General features: G+C 37.0%; 3 protein-coding genes across 15 annotated transcripts; 1 reads left to right on the top strand and 2 right to left on the bottom strand.

Moving 5' to 3' along the window:
* On the bottom strand, positions 7,543-8,769 carry LOC109715799 (uncharacterized protein At5g39865-like). Its single transcript, XM_020240972.1, has one exon. The coding sequence runs from the start codon at positions 8,573-8,575 to the stop codon at positions 7,730-7,732; it is 846 nt and encodes a 281-aa protein (XP_020096561.1). The 5' UTR covers positions 8,576-8,769; the 3' UTR covers positions 7,543-7,729.
* LOC109715552 (dnaJ protein homolog 2-like) lies at positions 9,753-14,055 on the bottom strand. Its single transcript, XM_020240634.1, has 6 exons — positions 13,612-14,055; positions 12,194-12,359; positions 11,952-12,093; positions 11,211-11,487; positions 10,721-10,919; positions 9,753-10,354 (listed from the first exon to the last, which is right to left on the bottom strand). Exons 1-6 carry the CDS (start codon positions 13,759-13,761, stop codon positions 10,032-10,034), a joined length of 1,257 nt encoding a protein of 418 aa, XP_020096223.1. The 5' UTR covers positions 13,762-14,055; the 3' UTR covers positions 9,753-10,031.
* On the top strand, positions 17,181-20,377 carry LOC109714922. 13 transcript variants are annotated; one of them, XR_002217454.1, is made up of 6 exons: positions 17,181-17,429; positions 17,516-17,681; positions 17,878-17,927; positions 19,429-19,478; positions 19,941-20,120; positions 20,243-20,377. XR_002217454.1 is itself a non-coding variant. In XM_020239669.1 (5 exons), exons 1-5 carry the CDS (start codon positions 17,348-17,350, stop codon positions 20,031-20,033), a joined length of 435 nt encoding a protein of 144 aa, XP_020095258.1. In that variant the 5' UTR covers positions 17,181-17,347; the 3' UTR covers positions 20,034-20,214. The 13 variants fall into 13 exon arrangements, 5 of the variants coding, with proteins under 5 accessions (XP_020095258.1, XP_020095257.1, XP_020095259.1 ...); XR_002217460.1 differs by lacking the exon at positions 20,243-20,377 and adding an exon at positions 19,576-19,857 and having other exon boundaries at positions 17,522-17,681; positions 17,878-17,944; positions 19,941-20,214; XR_002217458.1 differs by lacking the exon at positions 20,243-20,377 and adding an exon at positions 19,568-19,857 and having other exon boundaries at positions 17,522-17,681; positions 17,878-17,944; positions 19,941-20,214.

Raw genomic sequence — 20,621 nt, 5'->3', positions numbered from 1 at the left:
CTGAATAAATCCAAACCAAGTGTGACAAATGAGAAGCACAAGATATCCAAGATGGGGGACTCTCATGTGGGCAAATGTAGGACTAAAGCTAAGCCATGTGAGGTTCCTCAACCATTTTTGGAACTCTCATGACACTACAACAAAAGCGGTCTATAGCGACACTTTTAAATGTAGGTACATGTTAAAAAAGTGCTGCTAGCTAAAATTACCGACACTTTTAAAAAGTGTTGGTATATAGTGACAGTTAAAGAGTGTCGCTATAACCTAAAAGAGTGCTGCTAATTTACCAACACTTATTTAAGCATTTAGCAACCACCGAAACTCTATCTCGTTGGCTGCGTGGCGGAGGAGGATGACAGGAAAGGTTCTTCGTCTAGAATTTCAGTAGATTGAGTGAAGAGAGAAGAAAAGATGGTAATTGATTTTTCTTTTTTTTTTTCTTTTCTGTTTGTAATCGGGTCAAATGGACTGGGTGTCGTGGGTTGAGTAAAGTAATCTTTTATTTTTGGTTGGATTGAGCTTTATATTTAGGCATAAGTAGATGTTTTTTTAAGTTTTAGCATAAATGGGACACTTACTCAAAAGTGTTCCAAACATGTGTTCCTATAATCTAATTCTGTTGTAGTGTGAAAACCTAAAACTCATTTCGGAAAGAGAAGTAAAATCACATGCAAATATTACAATGATATTTACAAAGGTGACGAAGAGTTCCTTATTAAGGGTTTTTCAAATTAGAGAAAGGCTAATGAACAATTGTTTTCCAAATGGTTTGGTAATTGATGTTTTTTTCACTTTCCTCTTTAAACTGGTATATTACGATCATTTGCATATCCTAGTCGACTCACTGATCATGAATTCTAATTCGATCCGAATTTGTAGTCTTTTTTTATTAATTAGATTAGAATTATTTAAATCAGTAGATTGGAAAATGTATTTCATTTGAGATATTTACAACATTTGAAATATATGCCTTGGGATTTATTTTTTTCTTAGTTTCTTTACCATGTTAGAATTATTATTATAACTCTAAGCGTATAAATAAAATGTCGTAAATTCATTATACTTGCAACAGTTCCACCGAAAGAACGTGTAACTCTGCGGGTCCAGATCGTTGCACTCGTTTTACTGTCTTCTGAATCTTTGATCATATGTCGTGTCAAAGTCTCTCCGCTAGATTGTCGTAGGAGACTACTAGAGCCTCCCATAATTATTCACCTTCCAAAACCCCTAAATATAGGTGGAAATTCCATATAGAACCTAGAGAAGCAAAATAGAAAGAGGAATTTAAAAAATCAAATGGAGTATCCTATCAGAATCTCTTTTAAAATATCCTGATTCTCATATAGACATTAGGATTTAAACATTTATTAATATATTCACAAGGATAATACATTTCTTCACCAATCAAAAATATATAATCCTTATAAGTAATTAGGATAATTTCTTATCTACATCTCACGTGGATTGGGTTGATCTTGAACGGGCCAATGTGTGTCCACAACATGGCAACAGTAATGAATGGTTAATTTAATTAATAAAGAAGTGAACTTTTTTTAATGGTTTCTAGTTTAGACTAAGTTTAAAAAAAAAAAAAAGGTCCCTCATCTGATAGAAATGTTAGATCTATTTATTGGTATCAAAGCTACAGGAAAGAACAGGAGATTCAGGACTTAAACTCGATTATATTGTTTTATTTTATTTTATTCTTCATGGCCAAATATATGCATGCAAGTACTTTCGATTTACCAAGTTCCTGAGAGAGTCATGATTCTCATAGATTTCAACTTATCCTATACAGCAATTACTCATATTATTGATAAGCTTGCTAACTCTTGCAAGAAATACTAGTCTATTAAATATAAAATAAAAATATATAACACCATTTTTTATCAGCTTAAACTATTGGAGAATAACAGTTATTTCTGATTTTTTTAAATGATATCAGAGCAGGAGATCCAAAGTTTGAGTCTCGCCTGACTCTTAGCGTTATTTAATTTTGTCTCGTTTAATTAAGTCCACGTCTTGAACCTGTTAAAATGTCAAAACATGATGGTGAGTTTTAAATATAAAAATATAATTTTTTTTTTAGCATTTGAAGAAAACGGTTGATACTCACTAGCTGGCCAACTAAAAAAAAAAAAACAAACAAAAAAAAGTTGTTGTAGAGTTAAGTAAATCACTCCTCACAAAAACTTGGAATCATTTGCATCTAATAATTGTAGTAGATCTTCAAGTCCAAGCATTGTTTACGCCGTAATTGTAAGCATCACTGCAAATTAATTATAGAGCTTACAACTTGAGTTTGTCATTTATCCTTGATTCTTTCTTAATTCGACATAGAGGCCAAATAATATATCGAGAGAAATTAAAGCAAAGTTAGTGCCTTTGTATTATTGTATATTGTTACACACTGCACTTACATATTCATGTATCAAATGTTTTAGCACGAAAACTAAAGCTAGCCCACTTGGTATTAGCTCCACATGAATTCATCTGAATATTTATGTTCTGAAATGTATGTACCACTTCGTATAACCTCCAACTGACTTTTTACAAGTATAACACTAAACTCACTTACACATCCTATAATTAACATTTTACAAGTGGTGATGTAGAGGATTTTAATTTAATGATTGCGACAATCCGCAAGAGTAATGTTTTATAATTCAATTAATTCGCCAAAGAAGATGAATAAGAAACAGCATATATAAAAATGTACTAAAAAATTTACGAGTAGACTCAAATAATAACAATTTGTAGTACTGGCGAAAAAATGTCACTAACTATAGCAATCAACAATGAAACACCCACATGCGCGCGCACAAATTAAATCACCACTTTCCCCGGGGGATGCATCACCTGTCACTCGAGGTCCCCCCCCCCCCCCCCCCCCCCCNAAAAAACAAACAAGTAAAAAGTTTGAAGCTTCTGCTTTAGCGGACACTGCAAGTGAAATCATGAGCATCAAATTTACCGGTTTATATATTGATATCTTTTTTTTTGTTGGGAGGGGGGGACCTCTTTCACAATGAAGAGAGTAACATCGTTTTCATGGAATAGCTCGGATAAGTAGATAGATATAACATGGCAAAGAAAATTGACTTATTTGTAATTTACCTTCTATCTACTCAAAAAAAAAACAAACAAGTAAAAAGTTTGAAGCTTCTGCTTTAGCGGACACTGCAAGTGAAATCATGAGCATCAAATTTACCGGTTTATATATTGATATATAGTTAGATATATAGCATTTCATCAATCAGTACTACGACCGTAACAGACGTATCGCGATCATGTTTCTGAATAGCTGAATCCAAATAGTACTTTTGTAGAAACTCCGGGAAGCCCCGTTCGGAGTCCCCGTACCAAACATGGCCTCAACCTCAGCCTCAGGTTCTTGCTAACTTGTCCTTTCCACAAGCCATTAACTCTCCATTTGGCCCATCAGGTGTTGGTTAGTTTTTGGATTTGTAGGTGAAGGAAAGGGACCAGCAACACAGATTAACTTTAAACAGCAAACTTAATTGAGTCTAGCTGGAATAGATAATGCTCATTTTTTCATGCCTAGCTAACATGTTGCAACGACCGGACCCGCTAGCAATAATAACTCGTTGGGCAAATCAGTATCCCATCCGATGTGGAACTATTGGGGGCGTTACAAACTGACGTCCTCGTCGGGTCCAAACCAGATCACTGACAGACAGATCATGACTATTACCAGGCGATGTAAGATTCTAGAGATGGCTCCTACGGGTTCAAGAGGTGGCTCCCATCAAACCCGTTGGTGTATGCTTAGTTCTCAAACTTCCGGCTGGTATTCGGCTCTGATATCAATTGCAACAACCCGACCCGCTAGCAATAATAACTCGTTGGACCCAAACCACCGGCCCAAAATACTTAAGCCTAGTTATTATTACTAATATATAGGCCTCATATAAACTGATCGAAATCAGTATCACATCCGATGTAGGACTATTAGGGGCGTTACACATGTACCTCATTTTCCTGTCCTTAGTTGCTACTCGGAATTTGTTTGATAAAAAAGGGAATACAATTGATAGTAGAAGAATAGTATTTATTATCTACTTTTTATCCCTCGGACGCATCGGATTTATATTTGGTGGTGGTACTGTTATGGATTCAACAGATAAAAAGTTGACAATAAATGTTATTCATCTACTATTAATACATCGTATCGTATCGTATCGTATCGTATCGTAGCTCAATTCAGGAAAATGTTGTATAAATTTATGGGCATGCATATTGTGGACGCATGAACATCGGATCCAATACTATTTCTCAAAAGATAAATGTAATAGAAAATGGCCCGACAATATATTTAACATCTCCGCTCGCAGGAATAATTGATATAATTGGCACATGGAATTGATAGGCGAGATAAGAGGTGGAGATTTAACCAATTGCAATATAATTAATGTAACACAAGACCTCACAAAATGACAGGAGTTTAGAATTAGCTCTGATGCAATATTTCCGAGGAGATCGATTTGATAGGAAATACATGAGGATTATGTTTCGCAAGTTCTTAGCTTACTGAAGTAACATATGTTTATATTCGATCGGTTGATGGAAAGTACGAAAAGATGTCTACAACTGCATATTCTAAGTCATGTTAAATGAATCAAGATTGAGAGGACCTTAAAATGACTGTATATTGTCAAGATCCTAATCTGCAATTTCGAAAGAAAATCTTCATACTGAACACATGTAATTACCGAATAACTTGGTCCCGCATAATGCACTTCCAATTCTCAGCAAATTGGGTAAAATGCAAGTTTTGAGGATAACTAACGATCAAATGTGACAGCTAGACGCCATGTGCGCTGGCAAGAAGATTGTCAGCCTACAGTGAGAGAGAGCCATTCAATGAAAACTACGTTGGATTCGATGATTGCAATATGTACAAAAGCAGATACTGTTCCGCGAACTTGACAATTTCTTAGCCAAAATAGATGGAAAAAAGAAAGAAAGAGTTTATATAATATGAAGTATTTCCTAACAAGCACATTAATTACTAGGTCTGATCAATGTGACCTTCAGAGAACAAGGGAGAATTATACATTACCTTGGTATAAAATTCCTTATCAGAAGAAATGGATCAGTAAATTTTGATATAGATCTTTAATTCCTTTATGTAAGCATTTTCACCTGTCTAAGTAATTATATATGTAACAATGTGACTTTACTTTCATGCAAAAAAGTATCACCAATTCAAGTAGCAAAACCACTGAAATAATTAAAATTGTCTTTGAATTGAATTGTTATGTATTAAATCTTATATACTCTTACTAGCTAGAAGATAAGGGAGAGAGATGGAGCATCTGACCCCCCTTTAAATGCGGAATTGGCCGCCATGAAAGCCGCCAATCGCCATCACCACTATTGCTGCTGTTTGTACTTCGAACGCAGGCCTACTCGGTGAGAATAAACGACGCATATATATATATATCTGAATGCGAAAACCATGCACATGACAAAAATAGGTATTTTGTGGATGTAAATAAGTATGCTAAATCTGCAATATTCAGATTCATGGATTGGTACTGTAAGTGTGGGCACCAACATCGTAATCTCGCGCAAGTAAAACCTGTTGCACTTGGCCTGTACGCACACCACATGATTCAATCCAAAATAGAAACTAGAGAGATCCTGTAATCTAGAACGGTCCCTACTCTACCACTCTGCGGCAAATAGTAATTTAATTCTGGTTGGATCTTCTAAAAGAAAGAAACAAAAAATGAACAAGTATTCAGGACCAACATGATGGAAATTAATGAAAGAGAAGTCAAAAGCGTTACGCCTAGTGGATAGAGGATATCTCATATTTGAATCATCGATTACACGAGCATCACAATCTCAAATTGAGCGTGTCTTTGCATCGTGAATTTGTCAGAGATTTGTCGTATCATTGGAGCTCTTATCTTTCTGCTCCGGGTTTTTCAGTATATACATATACCTGAAAAATCATCTATTTACACATATAACTATATAAAATCTACCTGTACAGATATACCCTTGAGTTTTTTACAGAGGATAATTTTGTAGAGGACAGAGGAAATTCAGATTTGGCCAGGATATGTGTAGATAATTTTGGGTATATATGTGAACATTTGCAGTGTTTTACAAGTTCGCAAAAAATTAAAATGAATGAGAATCATAAATATCCAGCTTGTAGCAGAACCTGCATAAGCTTTCGAGTCCCAAGCTCATGCACATGTATGATCATAAACTAAAAGATATTAACAGAATATCAAATGCTCATTAGTGGACATGCTTGTACCAGCTGAAGTTTTTTCAAAAGTGCTTTCCCAGTAGAGCTTATTTATAAGCCCCAACTATTCCTTGTTGAAGCCACAAGATCCAAAAGCCCATCTAAAAGCCCGACTGCTGCTTCTCGAGTAGACGAGCACTTCAGAAAGCTTAGACCGAACGACGGCCACCAACATCCATTTTGTAGTTTCAGATTCTCTTCTACGAAGTCAATACAAAAAGTTAATGAACAAGCAACACGAAGAGCATCAAGGACAAAATGCAAACAGTTGATTGTTCCCCAATTCGCCAGTTTAGTCGACATGGTTTAGTTGTCACACAATCATCAGTAATTGCACACCATTTTACTGTCATATTATACCGAGTCTCAACATTTTTGTACGGCAGCGTTATACGAGCATATATCTGAAGCGTATCTTACAAAGATAAAGAAGGATTGCAATAAAGCAAAGAAAAGTATGTAAATCTTGGGTTGTGGTAACCAAGTTTTACATATCAGTTGCTGAACACCTGACTGTTTCATCCGTTTCGTCACCTCGTCTCTATCATGTTCTTGACGATACATCGCCAAATGAAAAATTACGAAAGCGAGAGATATTAAAGGAAAAGTTAAAACCAAAATAAACATTTGCAAAACAGCGATCATCTTACCATGTTGTCGAATTCAAGTGGAAGTGACTCCTGAGTGCAATGTTGGTAACTGCCATGGCTTCTTGCATTCAATGATTTGTGAAGACTGAAGATTAGAGCAGATTTCATGCAGCCGAAAACATTTGTTTGACAGTCTACAGTTAAATAAACTATTGAACAACGGAATGTTCGGTAAGTTGTGCGACGGAAAAACTAGCTATCAAATGAGTCAAGAACTCGACTACTCGGGCTACAAAAGACCACAATGCCCAAGAACACAAGAACCACGAATCCTCTAGAACAAGAGATAAACGATTATAAATTGTGTGGATTTGGCAATACATAAATTGACCGATGCACGATAGCAAAAGAAGGCGCGAAATCCTGAATGGCGGAGTTATAGAAGTTCGATTCGTCGAGTTTAAGAACTTCTGCTTTATTCTAAATCTTGGTCCTTCCGCGACAATTTGAGTTCTACTGCGCTGTCGTGCACATTTGGTCTAGTTCATGTAATCGCTTCTCTTTTCAGAGAAGCAATAGTCACGCGCTTGACAAATAAAGATTAAAATAGCTCTAACATGAAACTTTTGATTACATTGTAATAAAATTTAAGTGCGTCTCTAAACAGTTCATTTTCCTACTCCAATGCCCCAAGTAAATAAATTCCCTGTGCAATGTTTATTATCATTCCTCACACAAAAAATACAGCTATAAAGAACTCAACGAGTATACACTAATCAAAATTAAACAATTTTCATAGGAAATTAATCTACAAAAGAGAAAAAAAAGGGAAGAACAAAAGAAGAACTAGCTAGCTACACAAGGGGCAGGGGACCAGACCATTCTCATTGCAATTCGGGCACCGAACGGCGGCCGATCTCTCCTCGTCGTAGAGCTTACGACTACCGTCGCACTCGGCGCACACCACGAACCTCATCGCGCCGCACCCCTCGCACGCCGCGGCCCCGCGCCTCCGCGGGGCGCGGCGCAGCAGCGGCAGCAGCTTCCCCTGCTCATGGAGCCCCACGACCTCGTCGGCGCCGCCGACGTACCTCCCCCCTATGAACAACCTCGGAGGGGGCACATTACTACTCTCCAGAAGCCTCCACATCTCTTCCTTGTATCCCAAATCCATGGACACGTCCCTCTCGTGGAAAACCACCTTCAGATTCTCCAGAAGCATCCGGACGGCGTTGCAGTCCTCGAACGTCTTCCGGATTCCTCGGAGGCTCGTCGTGTATAAAGTTACGAATTGTTTTCCCACCGGAGGGCAGCACTCTGCGGATTCGGCTGTAGGCCGATTCCGCTCGTAGTCGGCCACCGCCTGCCGGAACGCGGCGAGAAGGGCCGGGTCGAAGAGGGTTGGGGAATGCGGATTCGGGCGCCGGAATGACGGCGCTTGTTTGGTGGTGCTCGCATCTTCTGCATCTTCTCCGTCGGGTGGTTGGGGATCCGATAAGATCATTTGATCATCAGCTCGGAGACTGTTCTCCTTGTTATTATCGTCGTCGTCATAGTCGTTGTGAAATTGTTTTATGAGCTGAAAGGGATGGAGCAGGAAAGATTTGGGGGATGCGGAGGCAGGAATGGCGAAGTTCGGAGAAGGCGATGGCAGCGATTTGAGCGACCGCAGGATTCTTGATTTGAATTCCTTCATCCCTGATTTTTTTTTTTTTTTTTTAAGCTAAAAGAGAGTTTTCGAAAGAGAAGCGTAGCTTCCCACAGAAGCAGTTCTGGAGGAAAGAGAGACGTTATTTTTCTCTGAACTCTCTTTTCCTGCTTGCTGCTTTTTCTATGTAAGAAGCTCCAGTACCGATCAGGATTATTAGCCAACGGCTATACTGGTTTTAAATTTGAGAATAAGGTCTTCGCGTCCGAGAGACTGAGGATGAAAGACTCAGCGTGCGCCCGGTGTACCGTGCACCACACCCAAAAAATCTCAGGAATTGATATTTTTAGTCTTAGTCTTAAGTTTGATGATCTCATAACAAGAAAAAAAATCTAAATCATGACATGATATAAAGTACCTGTTCTGATAATATCAAGCTTAGATTTGAGAATGTCAATTCCCGAATTCAAATAAAAAGGGTTTGAAATCTGAATTTAATATATCAGATACCAGGTTTTCAAACTTGTAAATTCTTTTTTTTACACATGATCCTATTAAATCTTCTAAACCATAGTTATTATAATAATTATTATCAGATTAAATTCTAAGGGTGGTGCATAAGTTGTAAATATAGACACGTTGCAAGCAATATTTTATCCTCGGAGTAGTGGACAATAATTAACACAAGTAGAAGCAAAAGCGGGCAACGGTCATAATTCACGGTGGGGCCGCACGGTTTGAGAGGGGCCCAACAAGTTGTCAACAAGACAATTTGACAAGTCATACAATTCATCGTCCCGCCTCTTAATTTTAAAAACTTTATTTTAATATAAAACAATTTTAGTCCGGATTTTAAGGCCAATTTGCATAAAAAATCAACTTATTTTGGGCTTTTGCAAAATCGGGCCATCTTTTTGGCTTTTGCAGATTCGGTCCGCTTTTTCAGCAAACTGACCAAAATACCCTTATACCTTTTTCTCTTTCCTTTTTCTCTNAAAAAAAAAAAAGAAGGTTAAATAATTTGAATGAGAAGCACCACATTGAAATTTGTTCTGCTCGAAAGACCAGATCCATAGGGAATTTTATGAAGGGAATATACTAGACAAAAAGGAAAAAAATATATCCTCACGAACTTTTCTGCAAATATAATTTAAACAGCTTTTTTTACACCTATTTACCTCTTGATTTAACCTGATTAAAGTGCGATTCCCAGATTACAAGCAACTAAAAATAAAAATCTAACGTCTCGCATCCTTTCTTGATACTAAACACTTGCAGAATTCTCAATAACAGGGAAAAAGTAAGGTTACATGCACGACCATTCTATATATACTACATAAATGTCCAAGCAAAAGAGCTCGGATAGAATAGAATACATGCAAGACTCTTTGCATTCAAAATGGAATATAAATGTCAGTTTTGGCTGTAATCACCACACCAAGCGACCTAGCATTGCAACCCCAGAAAACAGGAGGGGAATGAAAAAAAAAGGGATTACCCCCGACTACTGTTGGGCGCATTGTACACGCTGGGCCCCGCCAAAGGCGTCGTCGTCCTCATCGTACGCCTCCTGAGCCTGAGACTGCTGCTTCCTCCTCATCTCCTCCTCGATGTTCACGTCGTGCAAGGTGGTCTCCTCACACTCGTCCAGCTCCATGTCCGTCAGCTCGGACGCAGGCTTTGGCGGGAGCACGGCCTCGAGGGCTCTGCACTGGTCGAGGGTCAAGGAATCGGGGAAATCCACAGTGAAGTGGATGTAGAGCTTCCCCTTCATGAATGGCCTCTGGTAGACTGGCATGCCCTCGTCGTTTATCGCCTTGAATTGATCTGAATTAAGGTGCCAAGCGACAAGTCAGAGATACACAAAGTTGAACAGAATCAAAGAGGCATATTTATAACCTTTCCAGCTTTTACATATGTAATCCTACAGAATCATCTACTTCCTTTGTAAAAGATGAATTTTTATATTATACATCCCTAAAAAAGTGGTTTTGATGGCAAAAGGACCCTCTTGGTTGTCGGAACAAGTTGGTGTTGTATTAGTTTTTTGAAGGGAAAATCTATTCATATATGCATGTGTATGGATGCACGTAAATAGATAAGTTGCATAAAGATGTAAATAGATAAGACAATACTGCACATGCATACATGTAAATATCTCCCTTTTTTTTTTTTTTTGTTCTGAAGTCATACCTGGTTTGACAACTTCACCAGGATTTGATTTGATAAGCAGCTGCCTATTGTCCAAATGAGTCAAAACAAACTGGAACCCACATAGAGCCTCGGTGAGAGACAATGTGTGCTCAACAAAGAGATCATCGCCCTTTCTCTTGAACTTGGGATGATCCTTCTGCTGGAGTATTAACACAATGTCTCCAGTGATTGTGTCGGGCTGCACCAAATAAACAAAATAAGTTAAAAAGGTATGGAACAACAACTTTGGTTAAAACTTTGGAGCTTTTGTGGCGCAAGAAGCCAAAATGAGCTTTTGAGCTCCGAAAGCAAAAGCTCCCCATCTAAAAATTCTGCGTCCGCAGACAGCTGTTGGAGAAAATTGTTCAATAAAGAGAAGATACAAGTGCTTTTTCGCACAAGTCTAGCAAACAGCACTTATTTGTAAGCTCCAAACGTGCCACACGTGCCCAAATTCAGGATTTTCAATGCATAAAAAACTCGAACATACCGCTTCATCTGCCTCTCCAGGGAAGGTGATCTTCTGGCCATGCTGCATCCCCTTCTCAACCACGATGTCCAATACCTTCTTTTCCTGGACAACCTTCTCACCATTGCACTGTGGACACCGGTCATTCTCATCGATGGCCTCACCCGTGCCCTTGCACTCATTGCATGGGTGCTGCATCTGTTGAATCATATTAGGCCCCAACTGGCGGATCGAGACCTTCATGCCTGTGCCCTGGCAGGCACCACACTCCATCGAAGCACCAGATTTTGAACCCTTTCTGCCAAGTGCAATGTCGCAAAAGTTAAGAGAACAATAACAAGTTAGAAAATGGCCATTTCATGGAAAGCATAGTCACAACAATCCCCAGGTCTTCGAGAAGTTTGTGAATAATTTACAAGAGTTCGGTTAGCCAATACTATATGAATTATCTGCTAGCGTTAACGTGTGAATATTAACAACCAAAATCACAGAAAGAATGATTAGCTAAATATTGTTCCACTAGTTTAAAAAATTGGAAGAATTTTCATTCTTAACAGACTGATTCATTATATTTTGAAGTTCCTTTCGGAATAATTTAAGAAAATTAACAAATGTTATATTGTTCCTTTATATATTTATGTTTTCATTGACAAAACATCTGATATTAATTTACTGAATATTAGTCGAAACCAGAATTTTCAACCCTTCTAAAATCATTCCAAATGCCAAACTTGTGACTATGGTAGAAAGTAGGGTGTTTACCCATTGCACTGGGAGCAAATGATATTTCGGGAAAGGGAGAACTTCTTTGTGGTCCCATTGTACAGCTCCTCAAGTGAAACTTTAAGAGGGTGGATCACGTCTTCTCCTCTCTTTTGCCTTCTGCCTCTGCTGCTTCCACCACCTTTGTAGCCACAGTAACAACGGAAAAGATCAGTAACTTGATGGCAAAAGATGAACTACAGAGAAAAAGGTTAATCATCATGTTTAAATATGATGCATACCTCCAAAGGAGCTTCCACCAAAGAATGATTGGAAGATGTCGAATGGGTCGTGCACACCTCCCCCTGCACCCATTCCTTCCTTAAGGGCATCCTCGCCATACTGATCATATATCTCGCGCTTCTCTGGGTCACTGAGGACTTCATAAGCCTGCGCCAACTCCTTGAACTGAAAGCAAGCAGGTCCTACTAATCAGCTCCAACTTAATAAAGGACAAATTATAACTATCCTTCGACAATTTATGTCAACCGACATACAACATCGTCAAATAACCCACACATCATCAGCATCAAAGAACTGAACTAGTTGTGGTGCATTAACAAATGACGCACTTACAACCAACCGCAAAACCAGAGTTCGAACAAAAATCCTTCTCAATCCTCCTCGGACACTTCCAATACATAAACTCAGCTTCAAAGGTAATTCGCTTGACCAGATTAAGATGCATTTAACTAAGTTCAGTTGAAATAAAAGAACTTATCGAGAAACTTAAATATTTGTAGGTCGAATTTGGCTGCATATTTTGTAAGAAGGCAAGTACAAATAACAATACTAAGCCATACGGTATTTAAAATGAATGTTCAATGACATTGTATCCCTCTACGTTCTTTCATAACTTCTTCCTACCCCTCATTCTGCACCAACTAGTTTGATTTCTTCTTCTCATTAAGCTTCGAGAAGTTCCATCAACATTTCCACAGCCCCTGGATTCATAAAAGCTTTAAAGAAATTGAACTAAATAACAAATCAAAGGCTTTTAGCAACTCTAGGCCGACATACAATCGATTGACCTCGTAGCCAGATCCCCCTACAGAAACAACCCACCGATTGATGAATCTGACCACGCCAACTGATCAACAAATTAAACTGCAGAATTTCCAACAAGCTACATACTTCTAATTCCTTTTATTCACAATTAGCTTATGCCACTCCTTTCTACAACATTCTCTTCCTTGAACCTTCACCCCAACATTGCAATCAACAGGTAAAAGATAATTCAACTAAGTTGTTCAGAGCCTTCAAATTGTTAAATCTCTTTTCTTTCTCCACAATTTCAAGATTCAAACACAAAAAAAAATAGGACTATGAATTCAATCAATTCCCCTAGGTTTGAATAGCTAAAAAAAATTAGAATCAAGCCAATCCACTAACTTGAAACCATAACTAGTAAATTTAAGTAAATCAATTTCCATTCGACGGAACTATAATCGTCGTGAATAGAGAGATAACAAGGCAATTAAAATCCCCATATACTTGCAAAAGTGGCACACGAAGATAAAACGTTTTCTCTACCAGAAACATCTAAAAAAATAACAGCAATTCGATCAATTCAACAACCTAATCGAAGATCCAATGAGCTAAAAAAAGAAAAGCAAAAGTAGGGCAACCTGGATGAGGAACAGCATCAGAGATCGCTTACCTTCTCCGGATCCCCGCCCTTGTCGGGGTGGTTCTTGATCGCGGCTTTGCGATAGGCCTTCTTGAGGTCGTCCTGCGACGCGTTCTTCGACACGCCGAGGATCTCGTAGTACCTCGTGTTGTCGCTCTTCTTCGGCGCCCTCCCGAACATCTCGGCGACGAAAACCTAACCCCAACCCTAACCCTAACCCTAACCCTAACTCTAATCCTCCGATCCGAACACGATCTCAACGAAGAAGACGAAGACGAAGACGACGCGGTGGAGATGGAGATGCGATTTTGGAGCCTCCCGTAAATGAGAGGCGGAAATTATAGTTGGTGGGGGGAGAGAGCGGGGAAGGTTCTCGAATGGTCGAGACTCTGATGAGAGTTTCTGGGAGCGGGAACGGATCTCGTCCGTCGGCTGCTTATTGGACGGACGAGATCGACGCTGCGGAGAAGATTCGCGTATCTTTCTCGCCGAAAGCGTTCCGAGCTAATTTATGAGTTGCAAAAACTACGCGCAGGTCCCTGAACTTTGTACTATTATAACCTGAACGGGGTGCATGTGATAAATGTCTCAAAATTAGAAGGATAAATTGTAATTTTGATCCTCAAACTATAACCATTGTGGTATTTTGGTCCTCAAATTTTAATTTGTTATAATTTTTTGTTCGAATATTCAAAATTAAGTTAGTTAATTTCTACATCCTAATTTTGCTCACTACATGCTGATAACATCTTAATTATATCGCATTATCAATCATAATATTATTATATCACTTCTATATTAGCGATATAATAATATTTAGTTAACTAAATTGGGTTCTAAAATTTAATTGTAGCAAATCTGAAAATTCGAGTCAAATATATTACAAAAAAATAAAGTCTAAGGACCATTGTGTCCACCCGCCTTAGAGTTTGTGAACCAAACATGCAATTTACCCAAATTAAAATTTAATTGATAAGATATATTTAATAGCATTAAAAAATTTAAATATAAAAGATCAAAATTTTTTGAATATTTCCTCTTACAAATGGAGTTATGACCCTACTTTTTAGCCGATATTAAGGTTATTACCTGGCGCTTTAGTAATATATATATTTTTAAATTTTATAACTTTTTATATATAAAATTTTTAGATAGCGTGGATTGTGTCTATCTAATTGGGCTTTGGTTTTAAAATGTTGTACTATTAAAAAAAAATTAAGAATTACTAATATTTATTCTATTATTAAACTATTATACTTAAGAGTTACATGTTAATAATTAATTACGTGTTTTAGTGAAAATGTAAGTTCAACTGTTTTGAATTTAGCACAAATTTTTTTTCTCCCTTCCTTTCATGTCCTTTTCTTTTTCCAACAAAAAAAAAAGCAAAAAATAAATATATTATCTTTTAGAACAAATTATATTTAACATATTTATAAAACCGTACTAAACAAATGGTTTACCACAAAAATTAAAACAAAAAGTCCACCAACCATTTATTTTGCATATGTTATTCATAGTTTTGTTGTAAACACGACGCGCTATTATACATAAAAATATTGTAAGTTGACGTGCATTAACATAAACATATCCTAAGAACAATGCTAATTAAGATTGGCTTTTGCATTATTTCCAAGAGTTATTTATGTTGGTCCAATGTTTGAATTGATTTAATATAGGCTAAATTATAGAAACCCCTCCTATAATAATCCGTTTTTTCACTTTCCTTTCCTGACATTTAAAAATCTACATTTTGTCCCATTGTAAAATGAAAAATGTTCACAGGAAGATTACGGTGTGTAAAATGATCATTTTGTCCCTCGCTATTTTCGTCTTCTTCCTCATCTTCCTCAGCCGCCCCTTCGATCGGCCGCGATTTCCCCCTCAATCGGCCTCGATTTCTCTCGATTTCCTTCTCCATCTGCTCCCCTTCTCTTTCTGCACCCTCGCCACCCCCTTGATTTCGATGATAGTAGAGAGGAAATCGAGATGGGTGTTGATGGAGAGGTAGGCAAGGGCAACGAGGGCGAAGGCGAGGTGGAGGAGGAGGGCGAAGGGGATGTGGGCGAGGGCGAGGGTGAGGCAGTGGAGGAAGGCGAGGCGGCGAGGCGGCGAGCCAGAGGGAGGCGAAGCAACAAAGAAGAGGGCGAAGGGGTATTTTCAGCATAAAAAAATATTTTATAATGGAACCCTAACGGTAGGGAATGAAGTGCACATTTTTTATTTTACAAGAAAAAAAAGTGTAGATTTTTAAATGTCAGGAAGGGAAAGTGAAAAAGCAAGTTATTACATGAAGGTTTTCAGTAATTTAGCCTTTAATATATATTATTTTTCAATATAATATGATCTAATGAAGAGATGAAGAGCTTTTTTCTATTATGCATTTGACAAATTAGGCCCCTAAAAATTACACCTTTACTAATTTTCCTATGATGATAAACCATAAACTATTTCTTGAAGATTCATAAAACTGATCTTATATATTTAATTTGTTAATAAGTGTTGAGTAATTTTTTGAACTGCAATTGCTCTAAAATACTACTGAAGCGCAGATCTAAAGAAATATTTTAGTTGAATGTAAAATGGATTAGAAATTAGTTTTTAACATTAAAGTCATTATGGTTGCATTTATTGCATCGAAAGTGAAGAGAAGTGAGGTGATTTTTGATTGTAAATATTCACTTCCGATGTTAGATATCCCGTAAAATCACTTTGATTCAAAACTCAAACTCTTAAAAATATCGTAATTGACTTCGAACAATCCCGAAGTGATCAAAGCCAATTACACAAAAAATAAATTAACTGATGGTCCCTAAAGCAGGTGGCTAATCGCTTGATAAATTACTACTAGTTGTTCTAAGTTCGAAGTTTAATTTTGTCACATTTCCAGCTAAGTTTATCTTTAATAAAAAAATATAAATGAAGTAAGTAGCATGCTATTTTTTCTAAATAAATATAGTAAAAAATAATAAAATATTAACGACTATTTTTACATTATTCACTTTATGTCAAATAAATAGCAAAATAAAAAAAAAATTACATCCATGGCTATGGAACATGAGGTAAAAGAAAAGTAATTAAATATAAAGTTTAGTTTATCTCAAAATCTATTATTTTGCCATCTTAAATACAAACAGGATATTAATAAATTATTATATTTTTCAAAAGTTTTATTTTTTATAAGTACGTAGTTACAATATTATATGTACAATATTTTAAATAATCGAAGAGAATTAATTGTTAGACTCTCGCGGTTTGACGTGTAATTCTAGTCTACGTATTAAATACCCAACAATACAATATTAATTAATAATTATATATATTATTTGGTATAACCATAAATGCGTAGCCACTTTGGCGTACTTATTATCCATTATTCTCTTGTTATTTATTATATTACTATTATTAATAATTATTATATTATTATTATCTATATATCCTCTATTAATTCCCGTATTAGCCTATCCACGTGTCATATTATCCTTAATCTATTCTTAATTTGTTGTACACGTGGACCCGTCCTGGGTCCCACCTGTAGGTTTTCATGTTCGGTTTTATTTCTAAATAGGTTCTTTTTTCGATCTACCCCTGCCGTTTCAACTCTCGACCCTCTCCCCTCACCGCTTCGATCCCTTTGCCCACATCGCTTCGACTCTCGACCCTCTCCCCTCGCCGCTTCGATCCCTGCTATCCCGTCGCTTCGATAGCGTCTATTACTCCTTCCGTCGCTTCGATCCTGTTGGTTGCTCCCCCTAATGCCTGAAAAATGGATTTGGTTCATGCTCGCTCCCAAAATGAGGCCTCCTCTCCGTCTCCTCCTCCTCCCCCTCTACCTACTCTCTATTACGGTAAGGATCATCTCATCTCTAAAATTTTTGTATGGATATTCTTCCTCTCTCTAATTCTCTCTCTCTCTCCTGTGTTCATCGTGGAGGTGAAGGTGGATGCGGCGCTAGGGCAACCTGTGGTTGTGAGCACGTGGGCGTTCCGGGAGGCGGCGAGGGCGACGTAGCGCGCTATGGACGGCAGCGGGTCGTCGGCGGTGGACACCATGGTCGCCGGATGCTCCGCCTGCGAGGAGCTCCGCTGCGACGACACAGGTCGGTGTGGGGGTGGTAGGGTTTGATTCAATTTGCCCTTAACCCTAATGGTTTATCTCTTTTGATTAGTTTAGTTTAGTTTAATCTATTCTTAACTACCCGTTTTTATTTTAAGATATATTAGGAATTATTTTTCTTTAGCTTTACCTATTTTTACATTGCAAACTACTATTGCTGTCATCTGCTGCTGTTGTAGACTGCCGCTGCTGCTGCTACATCACCTGCTGATGCTGCTTCAATCTACTGGTAATATTTTCCATATGGTAATTAAAAAGAGAGAAAATAATGAGAATAGATAAACCATTCTATGATTAGTTTGTTTCTATTCAAAAGCTTTTAAGTGCAAGTTCAAGTTTACTAAATCAAATAAAGTTTGGTACTCCTCCTGAGATTAGGACCCTAAGCAAATAGAAAGTTAGCAAATACAATCTCCAAAAGCAAAAAAAGTAGTTCAAAAGTGCCTTGACTTTCGAAGGCAATTGAATAATTGGATAAGATTTTATAGAGAAACGATTTCTCTGTAGACATAAGAAGCGCAACGAAAACTACTCAAGCTCAATTATCATGGAAATGACAATGTAAAGAAGGTCTAATAACAAAGATATTTTTGAAAGTTTGATTTGAATTTTAATTTCATTCTCAAATTTTCGAGCAACTCTAAGAGTTTTGAAGCTCTATAAGATTCTATTTATATGCAAAGACAACTTCAATTAAAGAGATGGACTACTTAAAATTTTAATTTTTAAAAAAAATTAATTATCAAAAGATTTTGCCCAAAGATCCACGCCTCGAGAGCATTTGCGAGAATGTGCTTGCCTCCCCCCACAAAAAAAAAAAGAAAGGAAAATGCTACGTGTACATCTCTTATTCGGTGTGGATCCCAAAATTTACAAAAGCCCCTTATTAGGTTTTTAGTTCAAAAAAACAAAAAATCGATACCAAATTGGAAAGGATTTTCTCAAAAAAAAGGCTCAATATTTTTTTTTTTTTTGAAAATCCGAGGATGTAGAAACTTAACCAAAACACAAACAGGCCTGTCACATACATAAAGGATTTATTGTCTATATGGAGAGTCTTCTCTTTATATACATGCACTACGTTGGGATACAAAGCAATCAAACCATATGAGGGTCTATTATCCAACCAAACGAGCAATTACAACAAGACGAACAGAATGAATTTTCACCTTATTCCTCACAAATATAGATATTTCTTTTCAATGATCTTTTAAAATTTATTCTATAAGTTATTTTGTAGAGAGTAAAACACATTTACATTAAAAGTTTTAATAATTTTAAAGTATATTAAAAAGTATGAAGAACATTTTTTTTTAATATTCTAATTTTTAATACTGAAGCATCTCATGTATAGTTTTCTTAAAATATACTAACTTAGCTTTCCCACCATTGTGATTACGAAATACTTTTCTAAGAGAGTATGGTGCATTTAATATTGATATTCAACTGTTGCTATTATACAAGTAAACGTGGCATTAAATTATATTATTTACATTTGTCTCAATAAGACAATTAAAGTTATGTGTATTATTTTTTTTAGGAGAATATGTTAAATGCCAAATATGGGATTATCTTCAAATTGCAGCATGCGTTAGATCTAGCTATATCATGTCAACTTCTAACTAGATTGGTTGGAATTATCACGAAAAGACATTTGCATATTTCACTTGCTCTGGTGTTACATTTATTTGACTTTTGCTGATTGCCAACTGCTTCGTTTTCGTATACAGCAAATTTGGATGATGCGAAAGTAGCAAGCAGCGCGAACCTCTCAGTAATGGTATTAGATTTATCGATCCCATCTTATTTTGAAATCTCCATATGATAAATTTGTGGTCGAGTTAAGCATCTTATTAGAAGTGGCTGTAGTGTTCCAGGAAATCGGAGAAACGAATAAGGTAGCAGCTAAGTAAGGTCGAATATTCAGTTTCTTCGTATGACATGGCATGGATAGCCATGGTCCCTTCTCCTGGATCTCCTCAAACCCCGTACTTCCCTCAGTGCGTCGATTGGATGTTACAAAATCAAAATTCTAATGGATCCTGGGGACTTGACCACATTCATCCCTCTTTGATGAAAGATGCTCTATCTTCCACATTGGCATGCATGTGTACTTGCGCTCAAGCGATGGAATGTGGGTGAAGAGCATGTAAGATGAGGTATTAAGAAACAGAACATCATCAACATTGTGTTCTGCTCAATGGAATAAGAAACTTCGCTTTTCATTTTTGTCTTATTGCAGGGCTACGTTATATTGGATCTAATTTGTCATGTATTCTGGACGAGAATTATCAACCTCCTGTCGACTTCAATATCATTTTCCTTGCAATGCTGAACTTGCCATCGATTTGGGTTTCGACATTCCCATAAGTCAGCATGCTATTTAGGATATTCTTTTCCTTCGAGATTTAGAATTGAAAAGGTCAGGCGTGATGGTTATTCGAATGTAAATTTTGTTTGAATCTTATATCATCAAATTTCACTTAGTATACAATTTTTTTTGTAATTGGCATTTATGTTGTGACACGTATATTGATTTTTTAGGGATTCTACACACAATTCTGAGGGACGAAAAGCATACATGGCATATGTATCCCAAGGATTAGAATATTTCTAAGAATCTATTTTATATTATAAAATAATAGTGAATGAGTATATTACTATCTAAACATTTTTTTCCACAATTTTCACTCAACATCTTCAGTTTGTTTTATATTTTGCCCGCCGCATCGCGCGAGTTACTACACTAGTTTTATTATTATTATTTATGATTATCCTGCCACGCACCACGTGGACCGTTTCCCTAATTTCTAATTTTTTAATTAATGACACGTGGGGCCGGCCTAATTAGGAAATCTAATGATTTTTTTAATAATTAACTAAGGCTTTTTTTTTTTTGTTTTTTTGGGAGTGTTACGTATAT

This window comes from Ananas comosus, linkage group 9 (genome assembly GCF_001540865.1).
Source record: "Ananas comosus cultivar F153 linkage group 9, ASM154086v1, whole genome shotgun sequence".
NCBI lineage: Eukaryota > Viridiplantae > Streptophyta > Magnoliopsida > Poales > Bromeliaceae > Ananas > Ananas comosus.
The sequence above is the reverse complement of the archived record's forward strand: the minus strand, read 5'-3'. Positions and strand labels throughout refer to the sequence as shown.